Source organism: Oryctolagus cuniculus, chromosome 15, assembly GCF_964237555.1.
Source record: "Oryctolagus cuniculus chromosome 15, mOryCun1.1, whole genome shotgun sequence".
NCBI lineage: Eukaryota > Metazoa > Chordata > Mammalia > Lagomorpha > Leporidae > Oryctolagus > Oryctolagus cuniculus.
This window is the reverse complement of record NC_091446.1, coordinates 35732115-35758684: the sequence shown is the minus strand read 5'-3', so window position 1 is coordinate 35758684 and position 26570 is coordinate 35732115. Positions and strand designations below refer to the sequence as shown.

At 39.7% G+C, this 26570-nt stretch overlaps 1 protein-coding gene and 1 non-coding gene across 2 annotated transcripts in view; one reads left to right on the top strand and one right to left on the bottom strand.

Annotated features, from left to right (window-relative positions):
- CYP2C1 (cytochrome P450 2C1) overlaps positions 1-15405 on the top strand; it is a 29517-nt gene extending 14112 nt beyond the window's left edge. The window contains 4 exon segments of the mRNA XM_002718526.5: positions 3147-3288; positions 4401-4588; positions 8192-8333; positions 11141-15405. Of these exon segments, the coding sequence (XP_002718572.3) occupies positions 3147-3288; positions 4401-4588; positions 8192-8333; positions 11141-11322 (654 nt within the window). The 3' untranslated portion in view covers positions 11323-15405.
- Positions 12796-12973, bottom strand: LOC127484292 (small nucleolar RNA SNORA81). The gene has a single exon (XR_007911173.2). It is a non-coding gene; the product is annotated as a small nucleolar RNA SNORA81 (small nucleolar RNA).
- Positions 15406-26570: the final 11165 nt, after the last annotated feature.

The window sequence follows — 26570 nt, the reverse complement described above, 5'->3', positions numbered from 1 at the left end:
CCTATCAAGGAGAACAAGTGGTATTTGTCCCTTTGGGATTGGCTTATTTCACTCAACATAATGTTTTCCAAATTCCTAACAGGGATCACTTTTCAGTTAAAATTTAAACACCTAAGAATAATTGTGTGTTAATTACAGAGTTCAACCAATGGTACTAGAAAAAAAAATACTAAAATGGATAAAGTATTACATTGTACATCAACCGTCAGGACAAGAGCTGATCAAGTCACTGTTTCTCACAGTGTCCATTTCAATTCAAAAGTTTCCCCTTTGGTGCTCAGTTAGTTGTCGCCAATCAGGTAGAACATATGATATTTGTCCCTTTGGGACTGGCTTAGTTCACTCAGCATAATGTGTTCCGGATTCCTGCATCTTGTTGCAAATGACTGCATTTTGTTGTTTTTGACTGCTGTATAGTATTCTATAGAGTACATGTCCCATAATTTCTTTATCCAGTCTACTGTTGATGGGCATTTGGGTTGGTTCCAGGTCTTAGCTATTGTGAATTGAGCTGCAATAAACATTAATGTGCAGACAGCTTGTTTGTTTGCCAATTTCATTTCCTTTGTGTAAATTATAAGGAGTGGGATGTTTGAATGGTAGGGTTATATTCAGGTTTTTTTTTGTTTTGTTTTGTTTTTTTTGACAGGCAGAGTGGACAGTGAGTCAGAGAGACAGAGAGAAAGGTCTTCCTTTGCCGTTGGTTCACCCTCCAATGGCCGCCGTGGCCAGCGCACCACACTGTTCCGATGGCAGGAGCCAGGAGCCAGGTGCTTTTCCTGGTCTCCCATGGGGCGCAGGGCCCAAGCACCTGGGCCATCCTCCACTGCACTCCCTGGCCACAGCAGAAAGCTGGCCTGGAAGAGGGGCAGCTGGGACAGAATCCGGCGCCCCAACCGGGACTAGAACCCGGTGTGCCGGCGCCGCAAGGTGGAGGATTAGCCTAGTGAGCCGCAGCGCCAAAATGTATCTCCATTCTTAATCTTTCTAGATTCCCTGTGATAGTCTTTTGTGCATCAGATACTGACGCTCCCAGTCTTATTAGATTGACCTTGTGTAGAAGGGTTTTACCAATCTGTCAGACCAGACATTACAAGATGCCTCATAAATCTTTCTCTTTTTATAACAGCTATCTCTGTTTATGGTGGTCACTAAAGGTGAGGATGTGCTTTTCCCTGTGGATACTATAAGATAGGGAAGGCAGCATTCAAACTCTGTACATGTAACTAAAAATGTCTGGGTGTAGATATGTGTTGCAGTCCTTCTATCCTCCCAGTGGAGATGAGAGTGAATGTTCATCTTACACTCTCCACTTTTTTATGGTGAGGATTTGTGAAAAACACCTGTAGTCATATTCTGACTGCTTCCCATGAACATGGGGAGATAACTGCTTGATGCTGACTCATTTTATTTGCATGTCTTTTTTCTTACGATCTAAGAGGAATCATGAATGGAAAGGCCAATAATCTTCTACAAAAAAGTGGCTGTGGATGCAATGAGAACTATAAAAATTATGTCACAGTGCACAGATATGTCCCTTATAGGATAATGGGTATACATATACAGATCACTATGGTACTTAAGGGAAAGATTAAAAAAAAAAAGTCAAACTCCTGCTCAGGATTCCAGGGGTTTGCTGTTTGTTGTCCAGATGCAGACTCATGACAGAAGCTCACACGTCAGCAGTGTCATCATTGGCAGATTATGCTAGCCAGGGAGAAATTTGGATCTTTGTGTTTTATCTCCTTTTCTGCCCTAATCCCAGAAGATGAAACCATTGGAAGTGTTTGCATCCTATATAAAACTTCCTGGAGACCCATGTATGTGTTTTCACAGAGTTCATGAATTAAGAGCCAAACCATAGGGTTTGGTATTATATGAGTGGTCTAAAACCTCTGTTCTAAGAAAGAAAATCACTTTGGGTGATTTCCTTTTTGGGGGTGTATTGTATGTCACAGAGAGTAGAATGGGATCAATATCTGAGTTTGCCACAGTTGTTATTTTCAGTTTCATGTGGATATTTTCTCAGTTGGCAGGTATGTTGGAGTGTCTCCACTTACCTAACTTTCTCTCATAGGGAATAGATTTGTGAATTTATGTTTATTTAGAGTATCCATGAATAGAGGGAGAATGAGGAAACTCTAGCATGTTTGAAGTCAGATTCTGAAAATTACAACCTTTTGATTCTGGCTTACAACATTTTTAAACCTATGGTCCTAATTCACCCATTTATATGAATTAAAATTTTGTCTTCAAACTAATAAATGAAAGCTCAATTAACAATATTAACAATATCTTCAAAGATAGTGTGTTTATCTATGTTCAGGAAGTCTCATATTGGTTAGTACAGAACTAGAACTGTAGACCTTAAACTCCATGGAATCAGGTGCCAAGCAGTTGTTACTGGTTTTCTTAAGCTTTTTAATTTTAGATTTAAATTTACAAAGCAAAAGCTGAGAAGCAGTACAGAATTCTCATATATCCCACACCCAACTTTACCTGTTGTCAACCTCTTGTACTAGTATGATAAGTTTCTCACAATCTATAAGCTATACCCAGCTTTCCTATTAATACCTTACATACTAGTATAAAATGCTTGTCATCATTAATGGACCAAAATGGCTTCAAGGCTCAGGCTTGGCCATACTCAAAGCCAATAGTCAGGAGCTTCATGCAGGTCTCCTATGTGGGTGCAGGGGTCACAGCACTTGGACCATCCTCCTCTGCTTTCCCAGATGCATTAGGAGCTGAACTGAAAGTGGAGCAGCTGGGATTCCAACAGGCACCCATATGGGGTGCCAACGGCTGCTTAACTTGCTATGCCAGAAAGCTGGCCCCCTTTTTAAATTAAAAATACCCCTATCTGTCCTACCTTCTACCTTCAGCCCCTAGTAATCCACCTTTTGTGTTCAGTTTGAGGTGTCTTTTTAGTTCCCTTATATGAGGGAGAACACACAGTGTTTGTCTTTCTGTGTGTAACTGCTTTCACTTAACCTCATGGCCTCTAGATCTGTCCAGCTGATTTAGTTTTAATATCACCCTTTTCACTTTATAAGCATGCTTATATTTAAGTAAACCTGAGTTATTTTGGTTTGATGGTGATGAAATATGCTGACAAAAATATCAAATAATCAAAAAATTCCTAGGAAAAGGACAACCAACAGTCTGAATTTACCATTGAAAACCTGATGACCACAGTGACTGATGTGTTTGGAGCTGGAACAGAGACCACAAGCACCACCCTGAGGTATGGACTCCTGCTCCTGATGAAGCACCCAGAGGTCATAGGTAAGTTCATGATTAAAGGGTGGGCAAACACAGGGAGACATGCTGGGAAGCCACTGCTGATGTCCTCCCTCTTGTTTCTCTTAGAGAAGATTCAGTACTGAAATTTCTGTGCTGCTAGCTGTGATTTAGCAAATATGATGAAGGGATAAAGTGAGAGAAATGTGAATGAGAGGGAGAGCAGTTGAGGACAGTGAAGACAACTTGAGTAGGAGCAAAAGTCATAGAGCTCTGGATTGTCACAAGCCTAGAAAAAATGTCTGGGCTATACAGGATGGGGTTTGCAAAGGCACAGGCATCATTAACTGTCTTCAGAGTGTCTTCCAGGTTTCCCTATGGGTGCAGGGGACAAAGCACTTTGGCCTTCTTCCACTGGTTTCCCAAGTACATTAGCAGGGAGCTGGATTGTAGCTGGATCATCTAGGTTTTGAACCAGCCCCATATGGGATGCCGGCATTGCAGGTAGAGACTTAACATGCTATGCTGCAATGCTGGACCTGGTGAACCGAAATTTCTGAAGAAACTTTTAGAATGTTTCAAAACAAGCATTTTTGGGGGTGTATATGGATGAGAGATTCCAAGTTACAAATGAACCTACACTCAATACACAAATTCATATCCAAATGCAGATCTGTTTATAGAATTCTATTTAAAAATGTATTGTTTTGATATAAAATTAGTCGTTGATTCTTCAGACAGTAATTTTCAGTTAAAATTAAGTAATTAAACTTGAAGCATTTTTCAGATCTATTTGTATTAGTTACACCATTTGCTAATATTCAGGTATATACAGATTTATCTCAATGCCTAGCTTGTAAGAGAGTCATATCAGAGTACTTCAAAATGTTAATTGAAAATGATGTTAAAAATAAGCTAATTTTCCTAGAAAAAATTGAAATCCATGCATAGTTTTTCTTAGAAAGGATATTTCATGAATATTTTGAAGCTCCTCATCTGTGCCTATGACGCAACCATTCTTTCTGTAGGTCTCTGTGTACTATGATTTTTTTTAGGACTGTGTGGACATCTTCCTCATGCCTCACTTAGCCCTCAGTTGCTTTGAGAAATGTACCTCATGTCTCCTATTCCAAGATTTCTTACTTGTGTCTTCTCAGCTAAAGTGCAGGAGGAGATCGAGCGTGTGATTGGCCGACACCGGAGCCCCTGCATGCAGGACAGGAGCCGCATGCCCTACACGGATGCCACGGTGCACGAGATCCAGAGATACATTAACCTCATCCCCAACAACGTGCCCCGTGCAACAACCTGTAACGTTAAATTCAGGAGCTACCTCATTCCCAAGGTATGCTGTTTTCTTTCACTACATGTCTATGCTCTTGTTGTTCCCAAACTCAGAGTTATAACTCCAATCCTCTAACAGCACAACATGAGAGTAGTGCAAAACTCTTATGTGGGACAGCTTGATAGGTTTTTCTGCTGCTTGCTATTTCAGGCTACAAAAAAATGATAGAACATGTCTTGATTGCTGCAGCCTTAAAAATCTGCCTTGTTTTTTAAATAGGTTTTACTATTTTAGGTATTTACATTACCAAATAAACATTAAAAGTATCAAATTGCCGGCACTGCGGCTCACTAGGCTAATGCTCCGCCTAGCGGCGCCGGCACACCGGGTTCTAGTCCCGGTCGGGGCACCAGATTCTGTCCCGGTTGCCCCTCTTCCAGGCCAGCTCTCTGCTGTGGCCCAGGAGTGCAGTGGAGGATGGCCCAAGTACTTGGGCCCTGTACCCGATGGGAGATCAGAAGAAGCACCTGGCTCCTGCCATCGGATCAGCACCGTGCGCTGGCCACAGCGCGCCGGCTGCGGCGGCCATTGGAGGGTGAACCAATGGCAAAAGAAGACCTTTCTCTCTGTCTCTCTCTCTCTCACTGTCCACTCTGCCTGTCAAATAAATAAATAAATAAATAAAAGTATCAAATTGTCAATTATTCCAGCACTCTTTTGGGATTTCTATGAGGGTGGCATTTTATATTCTTAGAACTGTATATGTGAGGCCAGCACCACGGCTCACTAGGCTAATCCTCCACCCGTGGTGCTGGCATTCCGGGTTCTAGTCCCGGTTGGGGCGCCGGTTCTGTCCCGGTTGCTCCTCTTCCAGTCCAGCTCTCTGCTGTGGCCCAGGAAGGCAGTGGAGGGTGGCCCAAGTGCTTGGGCCTTGCACCTGCATGGGAGACCGAGAGAAAGCACCTGGCTCCTGGCTTCGAATCGGCGCAGTGCGCTGGCTGTGGCGGCCATTTCGGGGGGCGAACCAACGGAATGAAGACCTTTCTCTCTGTATCTCTCTCTCACTGTCTAATTCTTCCTGTCAAAAAAAAAACAAAAAAAAACAAAAAAACAAAACTGTATATGTGAAATACATGAAATCTGTTACCTTTATATACGTAAATAAATAATTCGATTTATAAAAAAAAACTATAGATAATTTTGGGTTAAGTTGGTGACTTGATAGTTTTGATTTTCCAATTCATAGATTTATTTATTTATGCATTTGAGAGATCTTAAATTTTCTCTATATCTTTAGTGCTGTGCCTTGCACAGATATATTTTTCCCCTAAATAACACACAGTTTTAAGTTTATTGTAATAGTTTACTTTTTAATTTGTTTCTGGTATATGGGAATATAATTGACTTTATTTTTTTTAAAGATTTATGTATTTATCTGAAAATCAGAGTTGCACAGAAAGAGAGGAGAGGCAGAGAGAGAGAGATAGAGAGAGAGAAAGGTCTTCTTTCTGATGGTTCACTTCCCAGTTGGTTGCAATGGCCGGAGCTGCGCCAATTCAAAGCCAGGAGACAGGAGCTTCTTCCCTGTCTCCCATGTAGGTGCAGGGGCCCAAGCACTTAGGCCATCTTCTACTTCTTTTCCAGGCCATAACAGAGAGCTGGATCAGAAGTGGAACAGTGGGTTTTGAACCGGCGGCCATATGGGATGCCAGCACTTCAGGCCAGGGCATTAACCCGTTGCACCACAGAGCCGGCCTGATCTTATTGTTTTGATAATGTGATTTCTACCAATATTCTTAAATTCATACATCATTACTGATAATTATAGAGTCAGATGTAATTTCTATGTATACAATTTTGCAATTTATTTTATTTTTTTTCTTTTCTCAAGTTCTTGTTATTGTATTACTTCACTGGAATGATTTCTAGGACATTGTTGAATAAAAGTCATAAATATGTGTACCCCTGTTTCATTTCTGATCCCCAGGAGAGATGACACTTAAATATGAATATATGTGTGTTAATTACATATGTGTGATAATTACATATATATGTGTGCTAATTGCATATATAATACATGAAAAGTACACGTCTAAATTTATTCATTTATATATGTATTTATTCTATCACACTAAAAAGCTAAATATTTTAATCTGTGTCTCCCAAGATAAAGCAATTCATGCTGCCTAACAATTATAGCTCTCATACTCAAGGAATTTTCATTGGCACAACAATGATGCCTAATTACAATTATTAATTCTACAGTCATATACTCTCTGCTATCCTCAAATGTCTTTTATAGCTTTTTCAGGGGGACATCTCCAAGTACAATCAATAAATAAGCATTTAATTTGTTGTCTTGTTCCTTTAGCCCCCTTTAATCCACAACAGTTCATTCACTTTTTTTTTTTTTATTTTTAGTAACTGATAGCTCAGGCCACGTGTCAGAAGAAAATGTTTCTCAGTCTCACTTTCTGTGAATGTTTATTGGAGACTAGAGATGCTCCTTGAGCAACAATATTACACAGAGGATGTTGTGTACGTTTCACTGTATGCCGCGGGTCAGTTGTTCAGTTTGATTCAGCGCTGATAATGCTAAGGTCCTCCCTTATTTGGGATACCGGACAGATTTTCCCATGCTGAAATTCTGATTTTCATATGCAATTAGTAAATGCAACTAGTAAATAACCTCATAAACATCCTGTTTCCTAAATGGAAAGTCACCTAACAATTATTAATTGAGAATCCTTACATGTATCAATGTTTCTATCCAAATTGTTGTAAAATGATGATTTCTCTAACTATTCATTCCTTCTATTATTCTATTACAGTTTTTTAAATTACCCTTCCCCCCATTTTTTTTCTGAAAGGCAGTGAGAGGGAGAGAGGGAGGAGAGCGGTCAGCCATCTATGCGCTGGTACAATCTGAGTCTGCAGTGTGCTGGCAGAGACTCAAGTACTTGAGCTGTTACCTGCTGCCTCTCAGGGTGCACATTAACAGGAAGCTGGAATCACCAGCAGGGCTGAAATTCACAGGCAGATAGTGCCACAGAAATGCATGCAGTCCCAAGTGGCATAAAATCACTGTGCCAAACACCTGCCCTGCTGTCTGTTTTTCAGGTAGCATTTAGCTGTAATGAAGAGTTTCCCTACATTTTTTTAAGTGAAAAGATACATGTGGAATCAAAACAATGAGGACTAAATAGATTTCAGTGTATTTTGTTGGCATCATCCCAGAAGTCCTAATAGTTTAGATTAGGCCTTCACTGGAAAAGCTCAATGCACAGTTTTCAAAACCCCTTGATTTCTCAAGAGCCAGCACAGGCTTCCTGTTTAGATAAGTTCCCACATATCACAGATGTGAAAACTGAAGTGAAGGATCCGAGCAGTAGGTAGGGTGTGCAAGCATCTGTGAGCTGCAGAGGGTTTGGCACTGGAGCTCCCAAGTACTCAGCACATCAGATGCTATTCCAGGCCTCTGAGGAAAATCCCTGCTGCTGGGCTAGAACTCATCCTGTCCATGACTTAGTCTTGCTGGAATGTCACTGTAGATTTTTGCACATGGATTTCCTCATCTACAGACAAAGAGCTTGAATGAGGTGATTTTCATCCTTTCTTCCATTCCTTGGCTTCTTTAGGATTCAGTTTGTCTGCTTCTTTCAGGGCACGGCTGTAATAACATCACTGACTTCTATGCTGTACAACGACAAAGAATTCCCGAACCCAGACAGGTTTGACCCTGGCCACTTCCTGGATGCCAGCGGCAACTTTAAGAAAAGTGACTACTTCATGCCTTTCTCAACAGGTGACAGAAATTCATTTCCATCGGAATTTAGGGGGCAAAATACATTTTTAAATTTTTATTTAAGTTCTAAAGGTTTCATATATTTTTATTTTATTTGACAGGCAGAGTGGACAGTGAGAGAGAGAGAGAGACAGAGAGAAAGGTCTTCCTTTGCCATTGGTTCACCCTCCAAGGGCCGTCACGGCCGGCACCCTGCGCTGATCCGATGGCAGGAACCAGGTACTTATCCTGGTCTCCCATGGGGTGCAGGGCCCAAGAACTTGGGCCATCCTCCACTGCACTCCCTGGCCACAGCAGAGAGCTGGCCTGGAAGAGGGGCAACTGGGACAGAATCTGGCACCCTGACCGGGACTAGAACCCGGTGTACCGGCGCCGCAAGGTGGAGGATTAGCTTAGTGAGCCGCGGCGCCGGCCTCATATATTTTATATATATATGATTTAGGAAAATAATGAGATTTATCCTTCTACCCTCCTTCATACCCACTCTCTAACCCTTCCTCCCTCTCCCTCAGATTCCCATTCTTAATTTTCACAATGATCTGTTTTCAGTAACTTAATGATCGTATAGTTAACCATACTCTAAGTAAAAGAGTTCACACATAGAATGAAGAGAAAGAAAATAAAACAAAATACTGTTCCTCAATGGAAGAGACAAGGACAATAAACAATCATCAATTCTCAAAATGTCTATTTCACTCCAATACATTACATTTTTGGTATTCTATTGGTTACTCTGGATCAGGAAAACATATGCTATCTGTCTTTTCACCTTCACTAGGTTTTCTCATCATATTCATGGTCCACTGACATTGCACAAATGATCAGAATAGTGCTCCTAATTGTGCATCTGAAAAAACAGTACATTAAATCTACGATTGATGGATTTAACCATTTTGAACCACAACGTGACCTTATTCCATGGGACATTAAAGTGATCCATTCAAATTTTTAAACTGTGAGAATGACATGTTTAGACATATGGTTTTGAAATTCAGTGTTTGAATGGGTTGTTTGTACACCCCATGTTTATAGCAGCTCAATTGAGGATAGCTAAGATACAGAATCAACCTAGATGTCCATCAACTGATGACTGGATAAAGAAAATGTGGGATACATGCACAGTGGAATACTACTCAGCCATAAAAAGGAAACACTGTCTCTTGCAACAAAATGGATACACTTAGAGAGCATTATGCTTAGTGACTGGCATTATACCAGTCCCAAAAAGACTAAATCATATGTCTTCTCTGATACATGATAGTTAAAATAGAATACAAAAGCCACAACATGTAAGAATTAAACTGATATCTTATGATTTGATTACTGTTTATAGCCCTTGTCTATATTCCTGTGGAACAGTGGTCTTCCTACTTTTTACTTGTTGAATATTATGATTAATGTAATCTTGTGATTATAAAATAAATTGAAAGTATGTTATTGCAAAAAATAAAGAATTGAAGGAGGGGTGATTGAAGGAGGAAAGGAGAGAAATATGGCTAACTTCTTAGAATTGTATCTAAGAGATACATGAAATTATTCTCTTTATATTAATAAAGATTTTAAAAAATCATATTATGAAAAAATTAAAAAAGAAATTGTCCTGGGGAAAGAAAATATATGTTTGAATGTTCATCATTTAATTTTTAAAAGGAATTTATTAATACATTAGATTCTAAGCGTGACAGAAAATACATGATAATTACTACATCACAATTTTCATGTTAATTTTATACTAATACAAAGAGAAGAGATTCAGCACAGCTCATAGATACAATTCTAAGAATATATTGATACTTTCCTTTGTCTCTCTCTCCTTTCTTCCTTCCTTCCTTCCTTCCTTCCTTCCTTCCTTCCTTCCTTCCATCTTTCCTTCCCTCCTTCTTTTCTCTCTCCCTTTCTCCCTTTCTCCCTTTCTCTCTCTTTCTCTCTCTTTCTTTCTCTCTCTCTTTCTTTCTTTCTTTCTTTCTTTCTTTCTTTCTTTCTTTCTTTCTTTCTTTCTTTCTTTCTTTCTTTCTTTCTTTCTTTCTTTTCTTCTTCCTTCCCTTCCTTCCTTCCTTCCTTCCTTCCTTCCTTCCTTCCTTCCTTCCTTCCTTCCTTCCTTCCTTCCTTTCTTCTTTGTGTCACAATTTTTGAGGTAGCCTTTTAAATTTACATTATAGTCAAAGGCTTAATGTTCCACTATATAAAGAGTTCATCATGTAAAAAGTAAAAAAACAATATTCTGCCAGAAGTTCAAAGAGGTATAAAATATGAGGACACTTCTAAAAGTTTGTGGAAAAATAGAATATTAAAATGATTGTTGTGAGGTAATCCATACATAAGAGAGGTCTTCAACAGTTCATTGAAAATGTGTAAAATGGAAAATCTATAATGGATTTAATCATTTTGAGCCACAATAAAGTTATCTTTTTGATTCCATTTTAGCATGAAATTTTTGAGGAATATTTATATATGAGTTTCCTCATCTTAACTCTTCTCCTGTCACTCACCTCCACAAGAAATTTGTGTTTCTTGAAAATGATTGCTGGAAACTCAGAATGTCAAAAGAGCAGTTATAATGAGGTAGTAGTTGAAGAAATGTGTGACATAGAACTGATATTTAGTAAATGATAATGAGGAATTCCTGATACAAGAAGGTATGTGGATAGCAAGCATTCATCCTCTGTCCATCTGTATACCCAACCTGCCCTTCTATCTTCCGTTCAACTGTGTATTCCATCACTGACCAAGCAGTTACTGCACACTTCCTGTGACAGTTTCACAACGTTATCTTTAGATAACAAACCCTCTGTGCTTGTTATTTTCAGGAAAGCGAGTGTGTGTGGGAGAGGCCCTGGCCCGCATGGAGCTGTTTTTATTCCTGACTGCCATTTTGCAGAACTTTACCCCGAAGCCTCTGGTTGACCCAAAGGACATTGACACCACCCCACTTGTCAGTGGGCTAGGTCGTGTGCCACCCTTGTACCAGCTCAGCTTCATTCCTGCCTGAAGACGGGCAGGCCACGTGGCTGCTGCTGAGCTGTCATCTGCAGCTCCTCTCTTCCAGGCACCATACAACTCCTTCCCCTATCATGGGTCCCTTCCCTGACATATCCTCTGACATTTCCTCATTTCTCAATATCCAACCTCCATTTGGGAGAATTTTTTGGGGTCTCTTCACAAATATGTGTCTACTGTTCCTTATATTCTGTGACTCTTGGAATGACCACCACATAGGCTAATTCCTATCTAATGCTAATTTTTTTTTATGTTATCACTGTAAAATTGAGCAAGATGATTGGTATTTGGCAATTTAGAGCCATTTCTTCTCTTCCTGTTCTAAATAGAAGCATCATTAATTGTTGACTCAGTTCTCAGATTTTCCTTTTTTTGTACTTAATGTGAATAACAAATGAAAAAAAATTCCAAGAGGTCTTGCTGGTCCTTATAACGATAGGCACAAAGATGCCAAAAGTCTAGGAGGGAAGAGAGCTCTCTTGGCTGCCACCTAGAGGTGCTGGAGTTTGGATGTGAAAGACAGAAGCTGTGTTCAGAACAGTTACAAGTTGTCAGGGGAAATATTGAGAGGATCAGCCATAAGGAAGTTTAAATACTACAATTCATGCCCTTCTTTGGTGTTACTGTAATTGCTAAATAATTTTTTTGGAATATTATTAGTATTTGCGTTTTCAACTAAGTTTCAAATAGGCATATATTCTCTCACATTGCTAATCATATATTACGAGTGCTCTTCTCTCCTTCCCCCTAAACAGAATTTCTGTAAAGGCTCACTAGGCTCATTATTTTGTTCCTTTTCACCACATTATATTATACTTTGCAGAAATATAATGGTAATTTTATATCATGACCCTATAATCACTAGTTTCATTTTCTCTCCAAGATATACAAACTGAAAATTTACTTTTCAAAATGTCATTTCTTCCTTTTTTCTTGAACTGCACTAAGTGGGAAGTAAAATCACCCATTAAGCTTTTCTCAGCTTATCCACAAGGGAAAACCATTTAAACAAGGCATACATTTGTAAGAAAACACATGTGTATAGGTGTACAATTATATGTCTGATATTTCTATATGTTTTAATAGGTAAGTACTTACTCATAGAATGACATATATTTATATAAACACATGAGATTAAAAGTGGTTCATAAAATATTGGGCTCCTATTACACTTATTATTATATAGCTTGTTGGTTCTTAATAGTATTCCAATAAAATCAGGCAATAGAAATGGAAACATGGGGAAATGATTGAACAAATTACAGAAGAGGAAATGGAAATACTATTAAACATATGAATAGAGCCTAGAAATAAAAAGTGCAAGTTAGTAATATACTACCTTCACTTAACCCATCTTGATTGTTACATGCAATTTTTTTTTTTCCTACGGGATTTCAAAGACAAAAGATTTCAAAGACAGTCAGTTTATTTTCAGTATGATCAGTCATGAAATTTACTCTCAAAAACATATTGCACCAAATTTTAAGACAAAGGACATTGGACATTAAGAAAGAGGTCCACCCCAGTCTTTATAATCTAGTGCAGTTACTCTTCTTCTTGTGTGTACTCTGCTAGCATTATTACAAAAACCAAGACATGGTCCTAGTTTCTGCAATTTTAGCACAGTGCTTATACAAGAAGGTTTGTTACATGCAATTTTTTAATGTGTTAGCTCTGGCGTGGAAAAACAAGCAATCCTGTGCATTTTTTCATGTTCTGTTATCAATTTCACTGATTTCTGTACTTTTTAAAAAAGTATTTCTTCTTGTTGTTTTGGAAATAACTAAGAGTGAGTATGTAGACAGTGTAGAGATGAACCAAAACTCAACAATGTAACCAGTAACCAACCAATTAAAAAGTGGACAAAGAACTTGAATAAACTTTTCTGTAAAGCAGATATTGAACATATGAAAAGCATATGAAAAGCATATGGCACTGCGTCCCAATTGTTAGGGCAATGAAATTCCAAATCACAGTAAGATGTCATTTTTTTTTATCCAGGAGGATGGCTATTGGGAAAAATCAGAAATGAATAAGTCTTGGTGAGAATGTGAAGAAATTGGAAATATTGTGGACTGCTGGTGGGAATGTAAAATGGTGCAGCCACTATGAGATATGTAGTGATTCCTCAAAAAATTGAAAATTGAATTACTAAAGAGCTCGAGGTGGTGACTGATAAGATTTTCCACTACTAATATCCCCACAGAGACACCACTCACACACTAACCTATATTTACAAGAGCATGGGAAACCAAGTAGGAGACTATAGTGCTTGATTTTAGTGTAGGAAGGAAACAGTTGCCTGCATCACCCCTCCCTGAACTCCAGACATTGTAGTATGGAGAGAGGTGTGTGTGGGAGGGAAAGAGATGTTAGGCAATCCTTAGACTTGAAACCCAGTACCAGGCTTGCTGTGGTGAAACCTAGCACATGATACAAGCTAGTACCTTGGATTGAAGCTCTGGAACTGTGTTAACCAGGTGGCTAAATGATTGCCTCACCATTCCTCTCCAGCCTTGGGCAGGGCATAGAGGAGGAATTCACCTGCTAGGGACTGAGGGCAAGAAAATGAGCACAGGGCACTGCAAATCAAGGAGATGGATGGTGGCCATATAAAGAAGGGAACTAGGCACAGAGTATGTACCATTCTGTCTCCTGAGATCAACCGTTGATCTAAAGGGAACTTTTCTTGGTGGGGAAAGAATAAGCAGGTGGTTCCTGGCTGTGCCTTCTCTTTGCACAAACACCAGAAGCATTTACTACCGGAATACCTTACATTCAGATTGGGGATCTGCTGGGTTACCAAATAACTACATTGCACCAGAGAAAGAGCTCCACCCATATTGTACTCTCCTACATCACCCAGACTCTTTCTGCACAGAAGCATCTTGAGATCCCACTCACCATGGATCCTGTGAGACATCTAGGAAGTTACCTCCATAAATTCTACCAGCTCAATCCTATGGATCAGGCAGGAAGCCTTGCTCACCCTACTATGGCCAAAGGAAGAGCCAGAGGGGCCCACACTGACATACCTAAAGAGGCTGCCAGAAAACCAGTGAGAGGTCCCACCCACCCTTGGTTACAGGGAGAAACTGGGTGACCGTGACCACCCTCTGCAGCCTCAGAAGCAGCCAAGAGACCCTTCACATACATTCACAGTTCTAGGAAAATTCCAGGAAACCTGCCCTGAGCCTCATGTCCCTTAGAAGCCCAAGGAAACAGCTGACCAGCCCTAACCACTCGCCCATGACCCTGAGAAAGAGCTACACAATCTTTCTGTGTGTCATGGCCCACCAAGACCCCTGGGAGTGTGTTGGTGGCCCTGCCCAACCTTCTGTGGCTGGAAGAATCAGTTGAGCAGCCATTCTCAGAATCTTGGCCCATTGATGCACTGGGATCAGATGCTTGCCTCTTCCCACCAATCTGGGCCCCAAGAAGTAGCTTGTAGACAAGTTGGGCCTTGGAGACCCTGTGAAACTACCTGTGCAGCCCATGGATACTGGTGGGGCCAGGATACATGCACCCTTATGCATGGACAGGTACCTCACCTTGCTACTCGACACACTATAGGGTAGTCTGTCCATTATTTACAACTTGAAAAAACTGATGGCAATCCCACACGTGCATCCTGGATCAACCAGGCTCAGAGCTGACAGCAAGCCCTTTCTACCTAAGAGAGCTGAATTTCCACTGATAGTTAAGTCCCACAACCTCTGCAGTCTAGACCACTAAGGTATCCCCAGACATTGCCAATAATGATTATAGTTTGGGGCAGGTGTTGTGGTGCAGCTGGTTAAGCCATCACTTGTGGTGCCCATGTCCCATATTGAAGCACCAGTTCAGTTCTCAGTTGCACCGCTTCTCATCCAGGTTTATGCTTATGCCTGGGAGAGCAACAAATGGTGGCCAAAGTAGTGGTTGTTGTCACCCATATGGAGACCCAGATGGAATTCTGGGCTCCTGAATTAGCCTTAGCCTTCCATGATTTTGCGGGGATTTGGCGAGTGAACCACAATGTAGAAAATCTGTCACTGTGTCACTCTTTATGTTAAATAAATAAATAAATAAATAAATAAATCTTGATAAAATGCATCTCTTTGAACTTCTTAGATTGAAAAGGGAACTTGATCACTGTCAACCATTTCAAGCACCTCTTTCCCATGGGCATCTTCCTGCATCATCTTGGCTGAGGTGAGGCAGCTCTCCTCTCTTCAAAAAGGAAACACTGACTATAGCTACAATGCTATAGGGATACTTCACTCAAATGCTCATCTAGAAACAAAGACAATTCAGCATATTCAGCCAATACTCTAGGACACTTCATTAGCCAACAGCCTCTGAATATGAAAGGTTGTGTTTACATAAAAATGTGCACATACTTAATTTCATTAAACTGTACATGAAATATTTTTAAAATAGCGTAACTTATTGTTGCATACTTCTTATCCCACTTGAAAACATGTTATTTACATTATGCTCAATTACTTCTTATACTATCTATGCAGTAAAATAGAATATAATCGCAATAACTTAAATTGTGTACATTCAATAAGCTATCCCCAAACTATAATACAGCTAGGATGCACAGCAGCCTAAGTGAACAGTGATAAGGCAGGTGTTGGCTGCAAAGCTATGCACCCAGAGACCTTGCTCCCTGTAGTTCCTTTCCATAGGTTAACCAATTAGAAAATAGAAAACTTTTCTATTAGAAAATAGAAAACCAATCTGCCTGATTGGTTAACTCCCCAGTGACTCTCATAAAAGTCATGAAGTTGGAGGGCATGCAGGCAGATAAAGTTAGAGTCTGAAATGAGGGATGGGGCACTCTTCTGTCCCAGGAGATGCAGCATCCTGTGCACAAGAGGATCATTAACTGCTTCAAGATTCATATCTAGAAGCTGGAGGTTAATCATAGTTGGGCAATTTTTTTTTTTTTTTGACAGGCAGAGTGGACAGTGAGAGAGAGAGACAGAGAGAGAGAAAGGTCTTCCTTTGCCGTTGGATCACCCTCCAATGGCCGCCGCTGCAGCCGGCGCACCGCGCTGATCCGATGGCAGGAGCCAGGATCCAGGTGCTTTTCCTGGTCTCCCATGGGGTGCAGGGCCCAAGCACCTGGGCCATCCTCCACTGCACTCCCTGGCCACAGCAGAGAGCTGGCCTGGAAGAGGGGCAACCGGGACAGAATCCGGCACCCCAACCGGGACTAGAACCCGGTGTGCCGGCGCCGCAAGGTGGAGGATTAGCCTATTGAGCCACGGCGCCGGCGGGCAATTTTTTGACTCCTATCTATAACCTTCTCTCTGCAGATGATGACATTTCTTTCAACCTCCTCATCTCTGAACCAGTGGTCATGACCTGCTTAATTACAGGGTCAGATCTGCAACATAGTAGAAAAGGCATTTTCAACATTTTTTCTGTATCTTCAATTCTTTTCCTTATATTTTATATAATAATTTGCAAAAATTGTTCATCTCCTGCAGCAAATAATGATTTTCCTTGTCAGGTGATAAATCAAATCTTTTTCTTTTTGGTGATAAAATTCAGTCATTTCTGACATAAATAAGAGTGGCAATTGTTAAATCAACAGCACGAGTCACTGTGCACTTGCTCCCCATGTAGGACTTCTGTTCTTAATGTGTAGTACTATAAGAATTAATGATAAAACTAATCTTCAAACAGTACATTTTACGTTGTGTGTCTTTGTGGGTGCAAACTGTTGAAATCTTTACTCAGTATAGAGTTGATCTTCTGTGTAAAAAGATAACTAAAAATGAATCTTAATGAAGAATGGGATGGGAGAGGGAATAGGAGATTGGATGGTTTGCAGATGGGAGGGTGGTTATGGGGGGAAAACTGCTATAATCCAAATTTTAACTTTCAAAATTTATATTTATTAAATAAAAGTTTTCTATTAAAAATTCAGTCATTTCATTTTTTGTCTTCTCAAGATGTATATTGCATCTGTAGTAGAGCATTGCATAGCTCTGAGCTCTGAGTATTCCTAATACCAGGAACACTCTCATAGCAATGACCACAACTAGTGCACCAATTTAAACACTGACTTACACAATTGAGAGATATAACTTTTCAGTGGAGAAGACTGCCAGAAGCTACCTGAACCTAGTAATCAAATAAACATCTTTTTTTTTTTTTTTTTTTTCAGGGGAAGTTTTTATTTTTTTATTTTTCAGAATTCTTTTTTTTTTTTTTTCCTGGATTCACATTCACTTTATTTATTTCCTTCTCTTTTTTTTTTTACCTTTTTTTTTTTTTAAACTTTTATTTAATGCATATAATTTTCCAAAGTACGACTTATGGATTACAATGGCTTCCCCCCCATACCGTCCCTCCCACCCACAACCCTCCCCTTTACCACTCCCTCTCCCCTTCCATTCACATCATGATTCATTTTCGATTATCTTAATATACAGAAGATCAGCTTAGTATACATTAAGTATGGATTTCAACAGTTTTCTCCCACACAGAAACATAAAGTGAAAAATAATAGATGATTTTTTTAAATGATGATGAAATCAGAGCAGACCTATTGTCATCTTTTAATAAGTAACAGGCAACAAATTTATCACAAAACTTCAGTCTCCCAAAAATGAGAAGGAAAAATGTCATTCTCTACTATTCTGGCCAGAGGCACAGAAGCTGAGTTTGATCATTAAGCAACATCAAACAAGCACAAAATGAGGCACATTCTATAAACATTTTGCCTATAGACTTAAAGAGTGGCAAGATTATAGTCGTCAAGGAAAGAGTGAAAATTGCTTTAGACTGAAGCTGACAAAGGATATGTGACAACTTGTTGTAAAATGTGATTCCAATTGGACATCCACAATACGTGGAATGTAAAGGATTTTTCTGTGGACTTGTTGGTGAAAGTCAATAAGAATTGGGCTTAGGAAGTACCAGTGAATCTACATAAGTTTTCTGATTTTGATTGTTTTATTACAGTTCTATAGGAAAATCACCTGTTTCAGGAAATATAAGCTAAAATATTTCAGGGTTTTGAAATCAAGTTAGCAAATTACTTCATACAGCTTATGCTAAAGTGATTCTCTGCAAATACTAGTAACTTTTCTATATACATCTTTGATGGTTAAAAATAAACGATACCCTCTGTGGACTCCATGTGCAAAACAAACTAGCCTTTCACACAGGAAGTTCCAGCAGTTCCAGTAGATAGCTGAAGAAATTCTCAGCATCACTAAACATACTGCAAATACAAATTAAAACTTCAATGAGTTTTTGGCATTATAATTCCTTTATTTTTTAACGGTTGGGAAGGTCTTTTATATATAAATATATATATGTATTAAAGATTTATTTATTTATTTGATAGAGTCACACCTAGAGAGAAGTAGAGACAGAGAGAGAGAGAGAGAGAGAGATCTTCCATCCGCTGGTTCACTCCCCAGTTGGCCACTGCAGCTGGAGCTGTACTGATCTGAAGTCAGGAGCCAGGAGCCAGGAGCCAGGAGCCAGGAGCTTCTTCTGGGTCTCCCAAGCTGGTGCAGGGGCCCAAGGACTTGTGCCATCTACTACTGCTTTCTTTGCCATAGCAAAGAGCTGGATCAGAAGTGGAGCAGCCAGGATTCAAACCAGTGCCCATAGGGGATGCTGGCACTGCAGGCGGCAGCCCCACTCGCTATGCCACAGCACAAGCCCCTATTTATTTATTTTAAAAATTTATGAACAACATTTCTATGCATTTTTGCTACAATGTGATGTTTTAGTACATGTATACAATATTTATTGATCCAAAGGATATTATTTAAAATCACTGGCATGATTAAAATAAAAAAAAAGGGATTACACTATGTATTAACAGGAATGTGAATTAACTGTCAATCTCATGGTATAATTAAAATGCATTTAATCATTTCACAGTTTCTGATAAAATTTACTTAAAATGAACACAAGTATATTAAGTCATTTGAAATGGAGATACATACTAAACAGAAATACAAAGTATCATATATAGATATACATAATATTACTATACAAAATAGTCTTATATTGTAAGCAATTCAATGCCCATAAAATATTATAGAAAAAAATCAGTAAGAAAAGTCAAATTTAACCACTACTACTGGCAACAACATAAATGAACATCACAAATATAATATAAACTTTAATAAATAGATAGTAAATAAATACTTTATAGAAGATTGTAGTTATATAAATTTCCTAACAAAGCTATCCTGTAGCATGATATCCACATTTATGGAGTTATCTGTTGGTATTGAGGAGAGGAGACAAAAGAGTACTGGGGGCCAGTGCTTTGGCATAGCAAGTAAAGCCGCCACCTGCAGTGCCAGCATCCCATATTGGCACTGTTCAAGTCCTGGCTGCTCCACTTTCAATCCAACTCTCTGCTATGGCCTGGGAAAGCAGTGAAGGATGACTCCAAGTCGTTGAGCCCTTGCACCAGCATTGGAAAACCCGGAGGAAGCTCCTGGCTCCTGGCTTCAGATTGGCATGGCTCTGGCTGTTGCAGTCATTTGGGGAGTGAATCAGCAGATAGAAAACCTCTCTCTCTCTCTCTCATTCTCTCTGTCTCTCTGTCTCTGTCTCTCTCTCTCTCTCCCTCTCTGTAACTCTGCCTTTCTAATAAATAAATAAATCTTAAAAAAAAAATAAAACAAGAGTACTGGCCTGACGTCAGAATGAGATTGTCATTCTGTAAATGTGAATCAGCCCTTAAAGCATTCTGGTTTTGCTGAAAATCCCATGAGAGGATTTCAGGCATGGAAAGCAAAGACACTATGGCAAACAGTGTCCTAAATGAAGGACCTCAGTGGTTGAGACCTCAGTGGAAAGAAGTGGTTATCAAATAAGGATGTACTTTTCTCTGAAGGGAGGAGAAAACTTCTACTTTACTTATGGCCTTGTCTAAATACTGATGGAGTTTGTGGATTCAAAAGGTTTCCATGACCTAGGCAGCTCATGTCAAGAGCCTTGGGTGATCACTGACATCATACATGAATGTTAATTGTTAAATTAACAACAACAATCACTGTGCACTAACTTCCCATGCAAAACCTCTGTCCTCAGAGTTGTATTATGAGAGTTAAGAGTAAAACTTGTTCTCAAAGATTTATTTTGTTTTAGTGTATTAAGTGGAGAATATTCTTATGTCTCATAAGTTTTAATTATGGCTAAGTGTCCAACTCCATTGCTTGTTTTCTTAAGTGCTTCCTTAATTAATGATAAAACTTGTTCTCAAGGACTTACTTTCTTTTAATATATTAAATGGAGATTATTCTTATGTTTCATAATTATAGTTACTTCTAAGTGCTCTCAAAAGATGTATCATTCTTGGGTGCTTCTTTAAAGTTAATTAAGTTTTTTAAAAAAGAAGTGAAATTAACTTCAGGATGCAATGACTTTGAATAGCCTTTGTCTCTGCTGTTGAGAAACAGTTTTTGTGTGTGTGTGTGCAAATTGTTGAACTCTTTACTTAGTATAGAGTTGGTCTTTTGTGTATAAAGTTAATTGACAATGGATCTTAGTGTAGAATGGGACTGGGAATATGAGAGGGAGGAGGAGGGGGGTGGGAGTGTGGGTGGGAAGATATGGTAGGAAGAATCACTGTATTCCTAAAGTTGTACTTATGAAATGCAAAAAGTTTGTATTCCTTAAATAAAAGGTTTCTTTGGGGAAAAAAGAGTACTGGATGGTGAGTAGTTACAGAACTGGAAGTTGGAAAATTAGGATTCTAATAGAAAGTCTTATACTGATGCATTGATGATGCTTTGTTTACTGAGTCACTATTTGCTCCTTCTTAAAAATCAGAAACTGATGAAATAAAGAGGGAGGGAGAGGGAGGAAAGTGTGGTTGTCTTCTTGCAACTGAGCCAATAGGATGCATGAACTCTGTTCTCTTTATATCAATAAAAATGTTACATTAAACAATGTAACAAATTTTGAACTAATTGATCTCAGAGATCCCTTTTATCTTTTCATTATCTATGAACATGGGGCCAGTGTTGTAACAGTGGTTAGGATGCTGCTTGGGACATCTACATCACATGGGTTCCAGTCCTTGCTGTGCTCCTGATACCTGCTTTGTGCTATTGCAACTCCTAGTGTGCAGCAGGTGATGGCTCAATTCTTTGAGTTTGATCTGGGAGACTTGGATTGAGTTCTGGCTCCTAGTTCTGGCCTAGTCTGGCTGTTCAGAGCTTTTGCGGAATAAACCAGTGAGTGGATGGTAGGCTTCTCTCTTCCTTAAAGATGTTTGCAATCTACACAGAAAGGTCCAGGCAGGACTTCAGCTCAACAGAAAGGAGGAGAAGCAGGACAGGGACATTTATCACTCAAAGTATAACAGGATTGAGAAAAGTATGCTCTTAAGATTGTATATAGGAAATACATAACATTTGTTCTGTTTTTTTTTATATATAAACAAAAAAAGTTTAAAAAGAGAAGGAGAGAGCAGCTGAGCTCATTTCATCCAAAAGAAATTGATGTGGCCTTTTAAGCGCTTAGAACTGTGAACAGGCTGGAAAATTGCTGCTTCTTTTGCCCTGGATAAAGTTCACATCTTGTCTTCATCTCAATGAAGACAAATTCTAAAGGTTGTACGCAAACCTTTCTGACCCTAATTTTAATCAACGATTGCTATAATGATTAACTAAATCCATGTTTATTTTCAAAGGCAGTGATTAGGTGAAATCGTGGAATGCTTAACCAAAGCACATATTCAGTAAATGATAAACCCAGTTGAGCTGAATGTTTTCTTTGTGGAAGAGAGCAAGACATGGGACATACGAGATCCAGGCTGAGCTATACTGATACCGATTTGCTTATTAATATTTCGCATTTTAATAAGCCTTGTGGGTTCTTGCCATGAATTCAGAGAAGAATTCTGAATACTGGCTCAAATAGACCAGGCAACATGAAAAGTTTTTAAGCTTTTTATTCAGTGAGAGAAATGCATAGGGGAGTGAAGGCTGTAAGGGAGAAAGGAAAGTCCGGAAATTAAGCTGAGGCCATACCAAGCAGAGAGCAGGTTGAGAGCCATGTGCGGCAAGCCTTCGGTTAAGAGCAGCTACCACTAGCAGCTTATCACTAGCATCCAAGGGAAGGCAGAGAGGGCAGGGGCCTAAAGGCACGGGGCAACAAGGGAAACAAAGGTCCATAATGGTAAAAAAGGGCAGGGAAGAAAAAAAAGGGCCAGGCCTATAGTATTCCTGTTCCAGGCCTTTCATCCACTTCCAAAAAGGAGTGGTCATATAGCCTGATTGGCAGATGGACACACAGGTGGGGTCAGGTAGCAGCATGAGATCACACAGGGGCATGGTGAAGGTGTGGTCTTCCAGCTCACAAATCTAATCAGTTTTAGCCTATCTGCCTGCTTGCATCACTACCACCCATAGTTTCTGTGTCCTCAGCCAGGAGACTGAGTCCCTGAGACCAGCTTATTCATTCCTCAAGTGGGGGTAATTTTACCTTCAGCAAAGTTAACGTGTGAAAGCTCTCTGTAAATCGTCAAAGCCCCTCTAATCATGACCAATAAAACATTGTGTAACTGCATCTTGAAAGATTTGATTTTTCTTACTAAAAGAGCTCAGAAATAATGCACTAGTCATTTTACAAAAATATGTTAAAAATACTGCTGCTTAAAAATTGTCTTTATTGATATAATAAATTTAATCATCCAAGTGATGTTTTCATCTTCATGAACACTAAATGCCATCTCTTTTCTTTAATTTTATTTAATGAACATAAGTTTCCAAAGTACAGCTTATGGATAACAATAGCTTCCCCTCCCATAACTTCCCTCCCACCCACAACACTCCCCTCTCCCACTCCCTCTCCCCTTCCATTCACATCAAGATTAATTTTCAATTCTCTTTATATACAGAAGATCAGTTTAGCATACATTAAGTAAAGATTTCAACAGTTTGCAGCCACACAGAAACACAAAGTGTAAAATACTATTTGAGTACTAGTTATAGCACTAAATGCCATCTCATGTTCAGTTCTGCATGTCGTGGTCCTGTCTTTGGGGTCAATTTAATGATTTTCTTTTTTTATAAGATTTATTTTATTTATTTGAAAGAGAGTTATGGAGAGAGGCAGAGAGAGGAGAAAGGAGAGAGGAGAGAGAGAGAGAGGTCTTCCATCTGCTGGTTCACTCCCCAGATGGCCACAATGGCTGGAACTATGCCGATCTGAAGCCAGGCGCCAGGAACTTCCTCCAAGTCTCCCACATGGACATGCACACACACAGAGCAGGAGGGCAATCTTCCTTCTACAAATATCCAAAACAACCAGAACTGGGCCAGGCTCAATGCAGGATCTAGGATCACCACCTCTGTCTCCCTAGTGAGACAGAGCCCAGGACTTTATCCATACCTCTTACTTCCCAGGATGCATTAGCAGAATTTGTATTGGAAATGGAGGAGCCAGGAGTCAAACCGGCACTCAATATGGGATGTGGGCCTACCAATCATCGGCTAACACATGTGCCATGATGCCCTCCCCATGCCTGATTAGGAACAGATTCAGTGTGGAGTTCATTGGGAGCTTGGGTTTGGCTTGTTTTGCTGACATGGTTGTCCAGACAGCTGTGGTGTTAGCCTTAGTGCATTATGCCAGCCACCAGAAGATCTCAGCTCAAATCCCTTCTCTTGTGTGACCCTGGGCAGGCATTCTGTTCCCCAAGTGTCTCCCTTTCCCCATTTGAAAATGAAACAATAACACTCTCTGCTTTCCAGTGTCATTTTGTAGTTAATGGCGAAAGGCACACACATTTACTTAGCTGAAACTTTCCAGATGTGTGGTTACAAAAGACATATGAATTATGTTAGCTGCTTCATATTTAGGTAGCTGTAATGCTAGTAGAGTGTAACGAGTAGTTAAAAGGCTTTCAGTGTCAAGGACTAAGTGTCCTAGATTTTGGAATAGCACACAACAGATATTTATAACATAAATGTAATAGAATACCCTGATTTCCCTCAAAGTCAGTGATTCGTAATTATGGTAGCACATTGGAACCACATTTTTTTCTAAAAAAATGTTCCAATACCTGGACCTAGTACAGTGAAACCAAAATCTCCAAGGTCAGCACAGGGACTGTGTTGTCTCTTTCGGATAACCTGTCCTCAGAAGAGAGTATAAATTGCATCTAGGTGATGGGTCACTTGACACATCAATGGTCACAAGCATATTAAATTTTTTGTTACTTAATTGATGGCAAAGGGAAGTGAGAGCACCTCCTGTGATGATCTTGTCAAAGCAGCGTAACCATAGTTTAATGAAGAATCTTTGGCCTATCCTAGTTTGAGAGACATTTTAGAAACACTTGGAATATACTCTTCAAATGTAACAAGGTCAAAGAAGCCAAGGGAAGATTGAGGAACTGTCCCAGGCTGCATTTGATTAAGGAGACCTGAAAATTAGTTGCAAAGTGTGACTTAGGATTCTGATCTGGTTCCTGAATGAATATGTCAGGGAACGGGACAGCCTGGCCAGCTGTGCCCCTCCCAACATGTACAAGCACAAGAAGTTTAGTGCTGGGCTTTTTCCACCCTGCCCGTTGCTAATTGCAAGATCCTGTTTTGACTTTAAACATCCTGTTATTGCATGTTTCCCACACTTACTCTTGCTGAGTTGGTAACATGTTTTCCGTGAAATAGGTGGACGGTGGGCGGGATATATAAGAGGGTTGGAGGAGGCGAAGAAGGTGGGCGTTCGCGACATGTAACGCGAGTCTGCTGAAAAATAAAGTGGAAGCTGAAAAGCCGATAAATGCGTCTGGTGTCTCCGAGGTCTTGCCGGCCTTAACCTATCCGGAAGGTGTACGCCTGCATGAATATAAGGGATTTATTTGTGAAACACTTGTGGAAATGAGGGTTTGATGGTTCTAGCACATCAATATGGATTTCTTGGTTTTGATGATTGTGCTTTGTTTAATTGTGAAAATTGTCTCTCTCTTTTTTAACTTTTATTTAATGAACATAAATTTCCAAAGTACAGCTTATGGATTACAATGGCTTCCCTCCCATAACTTCCCTCCCACCCGCAACCCTCCCCTTTCCCTCTCCCTCCCCCCTTCCATTCACATCAAGATTCATTTTCAATTCTCTTTATATACAGAAGATAAGTTTAGTATATATTAAGTAAAGATTTCAACAGTTTGCAGCCACATAGAAGCACAAAGTGAAAAATACAGTTTCAGTACTAGTTATAGCATTAAATCTCAATGTACAGCACATTAAGGACAGAGATCCTACATGAGGAATAAGTGCACAGTGACTCTTGTTCACTTAACAAATTGACACTCTTGTTTATGGCATCAGTAATCTCCCTATGCACCAGTCATGAGTTGCAAAGGCTATGGAAGCCTTTTGAGTTCACCAACTCTGATCATATTTAGACAAGGTCATAGTCAAAGTGGAAGTTCTCTCCTCCCTTCAGAGAAAGGTACCTCCTTCTTTGATGACCTGTTCTTTTAACTGGGATCTCACTCGCGGAGATCTTTCATTTATATTTTTTTTTTCCAGAGTGTCTTGGCTTTCCATGCCTGAAATACTCTCATGGGCTTTTCAGCCAGATCCGCATGCCTTAAGGGCTGATTCTGAGGCCAGAGTGCTGTTTAGGACATCTGCCATTCTAAGGGTCTGCTGTGTATCTCATTTCCCATGTTGGATCGTTCTCTCCCTTTTTTATTATATCAGCTAGTATTTGCAGACAGTAGTCTTTATGTGCTCCCTTTGGCTCTTAGTCCTATCATTACGATCAATTGTGAACAGAAATTGATCACCGGGACTAGTGAGGTGGCATTGGTACATGCCACCTCGATGGGATTGAATTGGAATCCCCTGGTATGTTTCTTACTATACCGTTTGAATACTTGTGTATTGATTTGAATAGTTGTGTATTGATTACAGTATTCAACCAAAAAGTATTAAGTAGAACAAACAAAAAAAGTACTAAGAAGGATAACGTATTAAGTTGTTCATCAACAGCCAGGGCAAGGGCTGATCAAGTCACGGTTTCTCCTAGTGTTCATTTCACTTTAACAGGTTTCCTTTTTGGTGCTCAGTTAGTTGTCACCTATCAGGGAGAACAGATGGTATTTGTCCCTTTGGGACTGGCTTATTTCACTCAGCATAATGCTTTCCAACTTCCTAACAGGGATCACTTTTCAGTTAAAATTTAAACACCTAAGAATAATTGTGTGTTAATTACAGAGTTCAACTAATAGTACTAGAA